Source organism: Cricetulus griseus, chromosome 5 (genome assembly GCF_003668045.3).
Source record: "Cricetulus griseus strain 17A/GY chromosome 5, alternate assembly CriGri-PICRH-1.0, whole genome shotgun sequence".
Classification (NCBI taxonomy): Eukaryota; Metazoa; Chordata; class Mammalia; order Rodentia; family Cricetidae; genus Cricetulus; species Cricetulus griseus.
This window is the reverse complement of record NC_048598.1, coordinates 31,366,430-31,380,756: the sequence shown is the minus strand read 5'-3', so window position 1 is coordinate 31,380,756 and position 14,327 is coordinate 31,366,430. Positions and strand designations below refer to the sequence as shown.

General features: G+C 36.1%; 1 protein-coding gene across 6 annotated transcripts in view; it reads right to left on the bottom strand.

Moving 5' to 3' along the window:
• Rabgap1l (RAB GTPase activating protein 1 like) overlaps positions 1-14,327 on the bottom strand; it is a 560,109-nt gene that overhangs the window by 443,945 nt on the left and 101,837 nt on the right. For all 6 annotated transcript variants that reach the window (XM_035445764.1, XM_035445765.1, XM_035445766.1 and 3 more), the window contains 2 exons: positions 12,790-12,892; positions 8,550-8,716 (listed from right to left, as the gene is read on the bottom strand). In XM_035445764.1, the coding sequence (XP_035301655.1) occupies positions 8,550-8,716; positions 12,790-12,892 (270 nt within the window). The remainder of the gene's footprint in view (positions 1-8,549; positions 8,717-12,789; positions 12,893-14,327) is intronic.

Here is a 14,327-nt window from a genome sequence, read left to right as displayed (position 1 = left end):
TGTTTTAGGATCTGGGGAGAGAGTTCAGTTGGCAAACTGCTGACATGAAATCATTAGGACCGTGGTCTGATCTCCAGCACCCACATTAATAAGGTGGACAGGACACTGTACATGAGTAATCTCAGTGCTGTGGAGATAAGAATGCTATCTGGCCAGCCTACTGAACTGGCAAATTCCAAATTCAGCTTGTAACGATCTCAAAAATGGAGGTATAAGTAACTAAGGAAAACAACTGGATTTGACCTCTGGCTTCAGCATACAAGTACGTATACTCTACAATCATGAACATGTACCTTGTCAACAAAATATTGAACAAGCAGTAAGAGAGGCAAAATTCCATCATTAAACATCCTTTATATTACTCCCTTGCTCAGTATATTCAAACAGACTAGCTGTCAAACACTCTTTTAGAAGTAATAAGCCTATTGGTTTCATTTGTTACATTTCCAATACACTGAAAGAATCTACTTGTTGGACAAGGGATAGAGGGAACTGTATCTCTATTGTAGGTCACTTAGTAGTGTTTTCTTAAACTCAACAACAGAAAGAAGAAAAAAAGAAGGGTAATAGAAGATGAAGAAAAAAAACAAAGATAAAATAATGCATGTTTGTTTGGTGTGTGTGTGTGTGTGTGTGTGTGTGTGTGTGTGTGTGTGTGTGTGTGTGTGTGTAAAGCTAAATGGAGGTTATAGCAGCCTTTAGAAATGTAACAAGAGACACTGAAGTCTTACACATAGTCACTATAGAAAATCCTAATTGTCACTCTCCCTAGAAAAAGCATTCCTCACAACTAAGAATGACTTAATCATTCCCTGAGCTCCTCCTTCTCCTATATCCCTTATGCTTAAGAAGTTCAAGTTGGCACACACTGGCTCATCCTGGGATTCTTTTCCGAAGTGAAGCCACAAATTTCAGTTTTGCCGGAATGAAAATCTCTCAGTAAAAAGGGAGCTCCAGGCTACTATGGTGGAGAGGAGGAGAACAGAATAGACCTCTACCTCTATCCCTATTGCTAGTGATACAACACTTACTAAACATCTCCACCTGGAGGTCCCACGAGCTATTAAATTCAACATATCCAAAACTCTATTATCTTTCATCAGCTCAAAATTTTTCTCCCTCAAAGCCTGTCAATGGGGAGGGATCAACGGTCCCTGGAATTGACCCTGCAGTGGCTCCTCTCCACCTCAGGATGACAGCATGATAAAACCTACTAATTCAGAGCAACGTTTTGAGTCAGTGTCATGCCCTATAACTCCTGAGCATGGCATGTTGCATCATATTATGAATTTAACCATATTGCCTCTGACTGAAACAGTTTTCATTGCACTGCCAAATTTCAAAATCTCGACTTTTTCAAAAGTTGATTACACATTTTTAATTCATTCACTCATTCATATATATTACATTAAAGATTAAGGAAAATTTCTACCCACCCATACATAATAGACTAGATAGAAAACAAACAAAAAATGGGTACTAAGTTAATATTATTAGCAGCAAGATTATACACATAGTTCAGGAGGAGAGCCCTTGCCTAGCATATGTGAAGCCCTGAATTGAATTCCTAGAACTGCAAAAACAAAAACAATAATAGCTACTATCAACTAAGCGGTTATCAAGTGATAATCCCTGTTCTAAGGATGCTGCATGATTAACATCTCTTCATTCTGACCTCTCTTTGAGGTGGTATAATTACAGTCCTCAGCTCAGGGATGAGAAAAAGCTTACCTAAGGTTATACACATCAGAAACGCACAGCAGAGCATGTTGGGATGCAAAATGAACAGATCTGACTTTCATCTAATATTTGAGAGAATATGGGGGGGGAAATAACTTGTGGAAGGACATCCATGTAATTTTGTATCTTCCCCGAGAGTCTGAAATTAACCTATTTGAGGACAGAACTATCTCTGAGATCATCCAATAAATCTAATGTTCTTAGAATAAAAGGAGTTCTAGGCAAAGAGTTCTCAATCTCTCTGAAACTCACACTAAACCATTTTTCTTTGAATACTTTATAGGTATTCATGCCTACATCCAGATTTTCAAAGGCAATCTTAACGACATCAGATGTTCACCTAATTCCTTCTTTTCTACCAATGCAGTCAAATCTATACAAAAATCTCCCAGTTACAACCCAGAGCCACAAATTACTCCAGTGTCTGGAAATTACAGGGAGAAGAGAGTTTGGCCTTTTTTGGAGCTGTTTGGCTTGAGGTGAGGATAATAATCTCAGCTCTTACTATGACTAACCATGTGGAGTTTATTAATTATTCAAGTTCTCTATATTCCAATGTTATGTTTTTATTATTTCTGTTGACTAATCAATAATATATTTTCCACAGCTTTCCATATGTTTTCTTCAATACAGATTATAGTACTAAAATTAGAAACCACTTTCTTCATATTTGAGATGCACTTAAATCAGTTTCACCTTTAGAATAGTTGAATGTTACAAGGTACCTAATTTAATCTTTTCACTTCACATGAAACAATCTTCTGTTATTATTAAAAAAAAAACTCTAATAGGACTGCCCACAGTCACATAACATTAACAGTTTTTAATGATAAAATATTTAGTAATGCTCTATATGCAATCATACAGAGAGGGGGCAAAGAGATGGGGAGAGAAGGCGGGCAGGCAGGCAGAGACAAAGACACAGAACTTTTATGTGATCAGTAAAAGATAACTTTTCCTAGTTCTCCAGGAGTCAGAATTCATATCATAATTATTGACTATGACTAGAAGAATGACAACCCATTTTCTATATAGTTTCTTTATACAACTTTGAATAGTCCTTTGAAAATAATGAATTCCTTGACAGTGCTAACATGCTATCAAAAAGAAGAAGAGAAAAAAAGGCAAGAAAGTGAGCGGATGGAAAAAAAAGAGGGGAAATCACATAAAACATTAAACATAAATAAAACATTGCAATAGTGCTCATATAATATTCTTTACAATACACTACAAAACTATTCCACACAGCTAAAATAATTTAATAAAAAATAAAAATCATTATATACGGGGCCTAATTGAGCTACGACATATTTTAATACGAAACTGGATAAATGGCTCCTGTACTTACTCACTAATTTTTGTCACATTGCATTTTACACATTAGTTACAAAGCTGAAAGTATAAAATTTAGGAAAGTGGGAGTACTAATAAAAAATACATGAAGGATTTTACACACTAAAAATAGACATTTTACAAACTGACACAATTAGAATTTACATTATTTTCCAGTTACTTTCTTCCTTTATTACAAAATAAAGATTACATAATTTTATAATGCCTTCCAGAAACAACAAGACTAACAGACATATGAACTCACAAAGACTTTGTCAGGGAGAGGAGGGCCTGCATGGGTCTAAGCCAGATGGGGTCCCCAGCCATGTTAACTTATATAGATTACTTACTGCAAATAGAGATCACCGTTAGATATACTTGTATTTTTTATTTTGACTTTATAAGCATAGAATGTTTCTGTATCTGTTTATTTTTGGGAGATACTATTGGGTTTTTATTTCTTTTTGTTGTTATTTTGTTTGGGGGTTAGTGTCTCAAGTAATTGTAGATTAAAGCAGAAAACTTTGTTTTTTACTGATCAGTATTTCTACTAATTATGATCATACTTTATAGGCACTTGAGTTCAAGTTTATTTAGACACATAATAACTTGTGCATTACCTAAATGTGCAGTTTTCACATTCCACTGGTTGACTTCAAATACAACTTGATTTTTCAAAAGGAATTGTACTGCTTTTGTTGTGATGTAAGGGAGTATATTTTCGTTAAAAATGAAAGGTGGGACCTGAACACTGCCAAGGTACCAGTGGCAGCTCCGCCTCCATCCACAGGCCAAGTAGGCAAGGGGCTGTTTCCAGTTCCGGTTAAGTGGCCCTGCTCAGACACATCTGACACCAGGGGTCTGCCCACTGGATCCAAACTCAGCGGTGGGATCCAGCACACCCAGACACTGCCAAGGCCCCGGTAACAGTGACACCTCCATCCACAAGAGGACAGACATCAGAGTATTGGAACTGTTTGCATCTACCAGAAGGGAACATTGGTCCCATACCCACCAGGAGAGGAAGAGACTCCTGCTATTCCCACCAGAAGAAAGGATGAGAAGAGGAAAATGTAAAAGCACATTCAATGACAGAAAACCCAATATGACACCACCAGAGACTAGGAACCATACACCAGCAAGAACATCACAATGCAGATGAAGGAGAAGAGAATGACCTTAAAAACATCTTCATGAAAATTATAGAGAACCTCAAAGAAGACATGAGAAAATCCCTTAAAGAAATGGAAGAAAAAACAAACCAAAAAGAAAAAATACAAGATATCAACAAATCTCTCAGTTCAAGACCTAAAAACTGAAATAGAGACAATAAAGAAAGCACAATCTGAGGGAATGCTGGAAATAGAAAAGCTGGGTAAACAATCAGGAACTACAGACATAAGCATAACCAACAGAATACAAGAGATGGAAGAGGGAATCTCAGGAGTTGAAGATACACTAGGAGAAATAGACTCATCAACCAAAGAAAATCTTAAGTCCAACAAATCCCTAACACAAAACATCCAGGAAATATGGGATACCGTGAAAATACCAAACCTAAGAATACTAGGTATAGAAGAAGGTGAAGAAATCCAATTTAAAGGTGCAAAAAACATATTCAACAAAATCATAGAAGAAAAAAATCATAGAAGAAAACTTTCCCAACCTAAAGAAAGACATGCCAATGAAAATACAAGAAGCCTACAGAACACCAAATAGACTGAACCAAAAAAAAGGTTTCCTCACCACATAATAATCAAAATACCAAACATACAGATCAAAGAGAAAATATTAAGAGCAGTAAAGGAAAAAGGTCAAGTAACATATAAAGGCAAACCTATCAGAATTACACCTGACTTTTCCATGGAAACTCTGAAAGCCAGAAGGTCCTAGATAGATATTCTACCTACACTAAGAAACCACGGATGCCAGCCCAGACTACTATACTCAGCAAAGCTTTCAATCAATATAGATGGAGAAAACAAGATATTCCATGACAAAACCAGATTCAAACAATACATATCCACCAATCCAGTCCTACAGAAAGTTCTGGAAGGAAATCTGCAACCCAAGGAAGTTAACTATAACCAGAAAAATATAGGCAATAGATAATCCCACTTTACCAACAGCCAAAAGGAAAAAGGGATAGAATCCTACACATAATCTTACCACCATCACCAAATCAAAAATAAAAAAGAATGAACAATCAATGGTCATTAATATCCATCAACATTAATGGTCTTAACTCGCCTATAAAAAGACACAGATTAGCAGAATGGATAAGAAGACAGAATCCATCCTTCTGCTACATACAAGAAACATACCTCAACTTCAAAGACAGATGGTACCTAAGAAGTAAAGGTTGGGGAAAGATTTTCCAATCAAATGGACCCAAGAAACAAGAGGGGGTAGCAATCCTAATATCCAACAAATTGGACATTAAACTAAAGTCAACCAAAAGAGATAAAGGAGGTCACTTCCTACTCATCACAGGAGAAATCCATCAGGATGAAGCCTCAATTCTGAACATTTATGCCCCAAATACAAAGGCATCCACATTAGTAAAAGAAACATTACTAAAACTCAAATCACACATAAAACAGCACACACTTATAGTGGGAGACTTCAATACCCCACTCTCACCACTGGACAGGAACACCAGACAGAAACTTAACAAGGAAACAAAAGAACTATTAGAAGTTATGGCGCAATTGGACTTAACAGACATCTATAGAACATTCCATCCAAATAAAAAACAATTTATCTTCTTCTCAGTGCCACATGGAACCTTCTCTAAAATCGACCACATACCAAACCTCAACAGGTATAAAAAATTGAAATAACCCCCTGTATCTTATCAGACCACCACCCTTTAAAGTTAGAATTCAACAACACCACGAATTACAGAAAACCTACAAACTCATGGAAATTAAGTAACACACAATTGCACAAATCCTGGGTCAAGGAAGAAATAAAAAAAAAAAAGAAATTAAAGATTTCCTAGAATTCAATGAGAATGCGAACACAACATACCCAAACCTATGGAACACTGAAAGCAGTGCTAAGAGGAAAGTTCATAGCAGTAAGTGCCCACCTGAAGAAACAGGAGAATAATCACACTAGAGAATTAACAGCATAACTGAAACTTTAGAACACAAAGAAGCCAATACACCCCAGAGGAGCAGATGCCAGGAAATAATCAAATTGAGGGCTGAAATTAATAAAATGGAAACTAGGAGAACAATATAAAAAATCAATATAACGAAGGTTGGTTCTTCAAGAAAATCAACAAGATAGACAAACCTTTATCCAAACTTAACACACAGCAGAAAGTGAACATGCAAACTAATAAAATCAGGAATGAAAAGGGGGATATAACAACAGACACAGAGGAAATCCAAAGAATTATCAGGTCATACTTTGAAAACCTATATTCCTCAAAATTTGAAAATCTAAAAAAAAAAAAATGGACAATTTTCTATACAGATTTCACTTACCAAAATTAAATCAAGAACAGATAAGCAACTTAAATAGACCTATAACCCCTAATGAAATAGAAGCAGTCATCAGAAGTCTCCCAACCAAAAAAAAAGCCCAGGGCCAGATGGCTTCAGTGCAGAATTCTCCCAGAAATTCAAGGTACAGCTAATACCAATTCTCCTCAAAGTATTCTACACAACAGAAGCAGAAGGGTCATTGTCAAACTCTTTTTATGAGGCTTCAATAACCTTGATACCCAAGACACAACTAAGAAAGAGAACTACAGACCAATATCCCTCAGGAACATGGATGCAAAAATTCTCAATAAAATACTGGCAAATCGAATCCAAGAACACCATCAGAGAAATCATCCACCATGATCAAGTAGGCTTCATCCCAGGGATGCAAGGATGGTTCAAAATATGAAAATCCATCAATGTAATCCACCATATAAACAGACTGAGAAAAAAAACCCACATGATCATCTCACTAGATGCCGAAAAAGCCTTTGACAAAATCCAACACCCCTTCATGATAAAGGTCTTGGAGAAATCAGGGATAACAGGAATATACCTCAACATAATAAAAGCAATATACAGCAAACCAACAGCCAACATCAAATTAAATGGAAACTCAATGCAATTCCTCTAAAAAGACAAGGCTGTCCACTCTCTCCATATCTCTTCAATATTGTCCTTGGAGTTCTAGCTAGAGCAATAAGACAACAAAAGGAGATCAAGGGGATACAAATCGGAAAGGAAGAAGTCAAACTCTCACTATTTGCAGATGATATGATAGTCTACATAAGTGACCCAAAAAACTCTACCAGGGAACTTCTACAGCTGATAAACACCTTCGTCAAAGTGGCAGGATACAAGATTAACGCAAAAAAATCTGTAGCCCTACTATATACAGATTGGTGGAGAAAGAAAGCTAGGAGAATGAGAAGGGGAGAAGAGGAGGGATGCAGAGGACATGAGGGAGCAGAAAGGTTGAGTCATGCGAAGAATAGAAGATAACAAGAATGGAAATGTCATAATAGAGGGAGACATTTTAGGTTTACAGAGAAATCAGGCACTAGGGAAATGTCTGGAGATCTACAAAGATGACACCTGCTAACAATCTAAGCAACAAAGGAGAGGCTACCTTAAATGCCCCCCCCATAATGAGATTGATGACTGACTTATATGCCACCCAATAGCCCTCATCCAGCAGCTGGTGGAAGTAGAAGCAGACACTCAGAATTAATCACTGAACTGAACTGGAATCCAGATGCAGAGAAGGATGAGTGAAGAGCAAAGGGGTCCAGACCTGGCTGGTGAAACCCACAGAAACAGCTGACCTGAACATCAGGGAACTCTTGCTCTCCAGACTGGGATACCAGCATGGGACTGATTCAGACCCCAGGAACATGGGTTTCAGTGAGGAAACCTTGGAAATCACTTTGGAAGCCCATCCCACATACAGGAATACTCCCTGAGCCAAGACACACAGGGGTGGGCCTAGGCCCTATCCCAAAGCATACGATAGACTCTGATGACACCCTATGGAAGGCCTCACCATCCAGGGGGAGCATAAAGGATATGTGATAGATAGGGTTTTAGTTGGGGGGGGATGGTAGGGGAGGATGGGAGGGAGAAGGGAACTGGGATTGTCATGTAAAACAATCTTGATTCTAATTCAAATTTAAAAATCTGCAAAAAAAAAAAAAGAAAGAAAGAAAGGTGGGTGGACTTAAGATATATAACACAGTTGGTAGGTAGAGGACTTGGTTTGAACCCTAGCAATGCACAGTTTATGGTGGCATACATCTATAATCCTAGAACATGGGAGATAGAGAAAAGCTGAAGATCATCCTTAGCTACTTAATCAGTGTGAAGTCACCCTGAGATACATAAGATCCTGTCAAAAAAACAAAAAAAAAAAGAAGGAAAGACAATAAAAAAAAAGATTGAGAGAAAACAGTGCTACTACACAAAAGAACAAAAACATCCTACCTGCTTCAACCTCATGAAGAAAGTCTCTGTAAAAGTCTTCCTACTGAAATACCAAAATCTTTCATTTGCAGGGTATACACGAACTACTGTCTCCAGGAGAAAGCGGACTGGCTCCACCACCTCTGTGACTACCATGTCCACTGCCACAGTCATATACACCCTTTTATCTGCAACAGAAAATTTCTGGGTTTTATTATTTCTTGATTAGTAAAGAAAACAAAATCTCCTAGCTTATACAAGAATTTCCATTCTAGAAAAGCACATTGCCTTCTATATATTTACTTTTAAATATTTTCTAACTATTCACTAAATAAGTAATCAAGTATTCCAAGAATGTTTCTCAATCATTGTTTATTCAATCATAATTAAGTAAATATCCTGACAGATGTCTTTTTCCATTTTCTAAATCAAATCCTTAATACAAAAATAAATAAATAAATAAATAAATAAATACCATGGAGAAATTGAGAAATGCACTGGGTTGAATTCCCAGCAACAATAACAATGACGTGTGGTGTGTGTGTGTGTGTGTGTGTGTGTGTGTGTGTGTGTGTGTGTGTGTGTGTAAATAAAATGTTGAAGATAACTTTTACTCTAAAATTATTGGTTTCTTAGACAATCACCAGAAAAATACAAGATGCATTCTTTCAACATAAAACAAAAATGACAGAAACTGATAGGTCTATTTGATGACTGCCAACTAGAGGAGCTGCTTAGGCATCTCATTTTAAACCTGTACAGTACAGCACTGCCTATATAAACATCTCCATGTGATGCGAACTAAGACAAAATAAAACCTCTTTGGAATCCTCAATACTTCCATTTGTGTTCATAATACAAATACATCCTTGAAAAAACAATGAATTGAGCTGGAGTGATGGCTCTGTCGGTAACAACATTTGTACACTTGGGTGCAAGAAAAAAAATCCCCGCCGGGCGTTGGTGGCGCACGCCTTTAATCCCATCACTCAGTAGGCAGAGGCAGGCGGATCACTGTGAGTTTGAGGCCAACCTGGTCTTCAGAGCGAGTGCCAGGACAGGCTCCAAAGCTACACAGAGAAACCCTGTCTTGAAAAAACAAACAAACAAACAAAATGCCCAACAAACAAATAAAAAGCCAGGCACAGTTGGTCATACCCACAGTCCTAGTGGTATGGTAGTGCAGAGACAGGAGGATCACTGGGACTTGCTGGCTGCCAGCTGAGCTCCAAATTCAGTGAGAATCTCTGTCTCAAGGAAATAAGACAGAGTGATAGAAGGACACTGACATCCTCTTCTAGCCTCAACATAGGCACACAGGTATGTGCACCCCCCATTCTCACCTGTACCACGTAGGCAGTTATACAAATGCTCACACAGCAAAAATACCATCATTAAAACTTCAGTGAAATATATAGTTTTCACATATATATATGTACATGAGTTTATACACATATATGTTGCATACATGTATACATATTACTTATCATGTAAAAGCAAAAGTATTAAAAGTATTTTAAGGGAAGATAAAGCATTACCAGCCACATTTCTATTTCCTATTTAAAATATTTAATTTGTCCCAAAATTCATATTTAAATGTAGAATATGTTATGCCAGTACCTATTTTTTCAATCATGATAGTCTAAACTATGAATTCCATTTTTATTTTCTGCTTGATACTTACTAAGAATTCTGGATACAAATCAATAATTTCTCCTTTGTCTCTTAAATCTGTTTGTTTTTTGTTTTAGAATCAGAGTCTCAATATGTAACCGTGGCTGGCCTGAACTCAGAGATCTGCCTGACTCTGCCTCCCAACTGCCAGGCTTTAAGGAATATTCCACTACATGCAGCCTTCTTAAATATCTTTAAAATTTGTTTTGACTATCAGTTTTTAATTCTCAGTTTAAAAAATACAAATAACAAAAGCCATCATTAAGAGAAATTATCTGCTTTAAAATTATATACAATATTCATATTCATTAACTACAGTTATAATGCTAGCTTCAAATTCAACATACTAAATTTTACTAAGTGTAAGTATTTACTAAGGACAAGTATCCTACCAATTCAAGAGAACCTCGGAGTCTATAAACTTTGTGCTTCAACTTGAGTACTATAAATGTACAGTGTAAAGAAGAGTACGTAAGATGTGGAATTTAACACTCAAACCAATTGCAGTACAGTGAAATTAAAAGACATTTCATCTCTATTGCCTAAAATTTTTCCAAAAAATCAAGCCTTCTTTGTCTTGTGAATGCTGAGTAATGTATAATTTCAAAAATGTCTTTTAAAATTTTTTAAAAAGCATGTTAAAATGATTTCAAACAGAAACACCATCTGGATCTAAACAGTATACTATAGTAGTATAAAAAGCTTATTTTAATAAAACAAAGTATAAACATTCTTTTAATTGAGGATAAAATGCATAAAAATAGAAAGAAAAACATGTAATGCTTTAATAATGACATTTTAGTTTCTTTAATTTTTAACAATTGTTAAGTGGCTTATTTTTCTCAACTTTATATTTTCTTTCTCAATGGTTATAAGAAAAAAAGGTTATATAGTGCTGCTACAAGCCTGTCTCTAAAGTAAACTCTATAACAATAATTTGTTACTAAAATGAATAAGACTGAATTTTAAAAATTGTTTCTTATTTTCTTGTGTATGTGTGCATTTTCAAGTGTGTGCATGTTTACATGTGTATAGGGAGGAGGAGTATGAGTGTTCATGTGTGTGCTCATGTTTACAAGTGTGTGGGGATGCAGCATGTTTGTTTATATGTGTAGGACAAAACATGAATGTTTCTGTGTGCATATTTATATAGGGGGAGGGATCATGCATGTTCATGTATGTGTGTTTACATGTGGGGAGAGCACTGTATTCAATATATGTTTTCATTTTTACAGAAAGAGCATATGTGTTCATGTTTACATGTGAGGGGGCAGACAACTTGAGTATGTGAAAGTGTGCATGTATAAATGCATGTATGAAAGGCAGCACGTGTTTATGTGTGTGCATGTATACGTATGGGAGGAAGGAGCTTATGTGTACATGAATGTGCACATTTACATGTGTGTGGGGAAGGAAGCATGTGTGTACATCCGTATGCATATTTACATGGAAGAACAATGAGTATGTGCAGGTGTACATGCGCATTTTCCCTGAACATGGAGACCCAAGTGTTGATACTGGGAATCCTCTTTTTTGTTGTTGTTGGCGGTCTTTGGGTTTTGTTTTGTGGTGGGTTTGTTTTTTTGTTTTCTTGGGTTCTGTTTTTTTTGTTTGTTTTGTTTTGTTTTTGAGGCATAGTCTCTCAATCAGACCTAGATCTTCAACTCAGCAAGTCTAGCTAGCCAGCTTCCTCCAGGGATCCCCTGCCTCCTCCTCCAAGGCTGGAATTATGATAGGTTCCCATGCCCACCAAGCACTTACTTGGTTAGTGAGGATCTGAATTACTGTCCCCTTGCTTGCTTAACAAGTAAATGCTTTAATTGCCTAGATATGTTCCCAATTCTTTTAGATAGCATAGTATGTAATCAAATGCATGTGCTTTATGTAACCAGTGAACACCCATTCTCTTTACAGACAACAGAGAACAGTTATGATTGTAATGTTCTTCATAAGAAGATCATATTTTCCTATGAGTTATCATTGATGCTTCTTGTCTTTAGCCAAAAGTTAAATATGGGCATAAACTTAATAGCGTAAAGTTAAAAATGAAACAAGTTGATGTATTACATTCTGATCATACATATTTAACTGAATGAAAATAACACATTTTCAGTAAAACTATAAATGAAGTAAAACTTTAAATTTAGTTTAAGCAGATCAAGGATCTAAAATCTAGACTGAATAATTAATGAAAATGTAAATAATCTACAATGCTTAGTCAAAATGGTGAACAAAGATATGCAAATTTCAAAAACTTGTTTGCTTACATATTTCATCTTCCTCTATCACTCTCACCCAAATAAAACAACCAGCTTCACAACAATATATAAAGCACAAAGTCAAATGCCTTTCAAATAATCTAATACAACTAAACAACATGGCTTGTAAAGGAATTCTTTTAACTAATGACAGTTTTCCCCAGAAAAGGCATGAAAAAATATAAAAAGGAACTTCATAAATATATACCAGCATTATAAATAAGAATAGCTTCAATTTAAATAAGCATCAGTACTTTCTAAAAGTGTCACAAAACAAGATTACTCACAATAAAATTTTAAAGTTAAAAAAATATTTTAAGAAAAGTCACCTTTTGGGGTTTCTTCATTAAGTGCCAGAAATATTGGTGCATTAGGGTTCCACATGCCTGTGATGACATAAGCTCTGCCATCATAGCTCTTTCCCATGGATTCCTATAAAATGTCAAACAGGAATCATGGATGCTACTATGCACAAGAAAAATTATCACACTTTAAAATTATACCTTTAATCATTTTAATTTATTAAAATGTGTATCTACACTCAAATAGGAGCTTACATTTTACTGCATATTTTCCCCTACCAAAGCATCTCTTTGCGTACTGTTATATTCTAGCTATCTTCAAACACAGGTTCAATATAAACACATATACTTCTTGCATGAAAAGAGGCATACCCATTCATGCTGAGTCACAAAAACTTAAAGTTGTAAAGGTATATTAAATGTGATTCTTTTGCTTGCTGTCAAAATATCTTTATATAAAAGGCCACAATATAAATACCTGCACTAAGTTTAATTCCCACAACTAAAACACACACACACACACACACACACACACACACACACACACACACACACACAATTATCTACAGGAGGACTCAACCACAGATGGGAAAAGTGGTAATGTTACTTTACTTTATGGCGATATCTTCAAACTTCAAACTTTTCTAGTATCTATAATTCAATAAGAAATCACAGTGGAGAGACTGTTTATAATCAACAAATATAGTTCTAGCTCTCTTCATCTTTCCTCTTCTTCTACCACTCTACCCCCTCTTCCTCAACCTGGCTCTCTTCACACCTCTCTTTCCTTCTTCCTGCCTTCCCACAACTTTTTTTCTCTTCTCTCCTTATCCCCTCCAATTTAATGTTTTTATACTTAGCTAGCTCTTGACTACTGAAAGCAAGACCATAAATGAGTTTTGCAAATATGTTTCAGAGAAGGCAAGGCAAAATGGCATCTCATGGAAGAACACCACAGAAGTTTGGTAACATATGCAAATACAAATGAATGCTATCTACAGAACTTTCCATTTTTGTATTTTCTTGTACTATGAACAGTGAAAAAAGAAAGAGATCAGAACAAAGGAAACTTTTTTCCATTCCTCATAGACATTTCTCTGAATTCCTATAAAACTGTGTCAGTCACTTGATTATTATATTCTTCTAGTATAGAACTATCAATTTGATAGTCAAATTTTATAAGGCCAAGAATCCTGCATCCCAGAGATGAAGTAAATGAAAGACATTTGTAAAGAAATTCTCACCCACTAAGCAAGTTCACTCTCCCTCTACCTCTCCTTCATATATCACCCCTCCCTCTCTCTCTCCCTCCCTCCCTCCCTCCCTCCCTCTCTCTCTCTCTCTCTCTCCCTCTCCCTTCCTCCCTCCCTCCTAGTTCTTCACTATCTACACTAACTAGTCCCCATTAAGAATAGGAATGAGCTTCTTGCTTAAAAGATACAATCTATTTGTGTATGCTTGAATATTTGCTGTACTTAAGTATAGAAAAAATGAACCAGATTAATCATAACCTTCCTTTCAACTAACAAATACAGAAATTGGGAAGTTAACCATGGAAGCGTAAA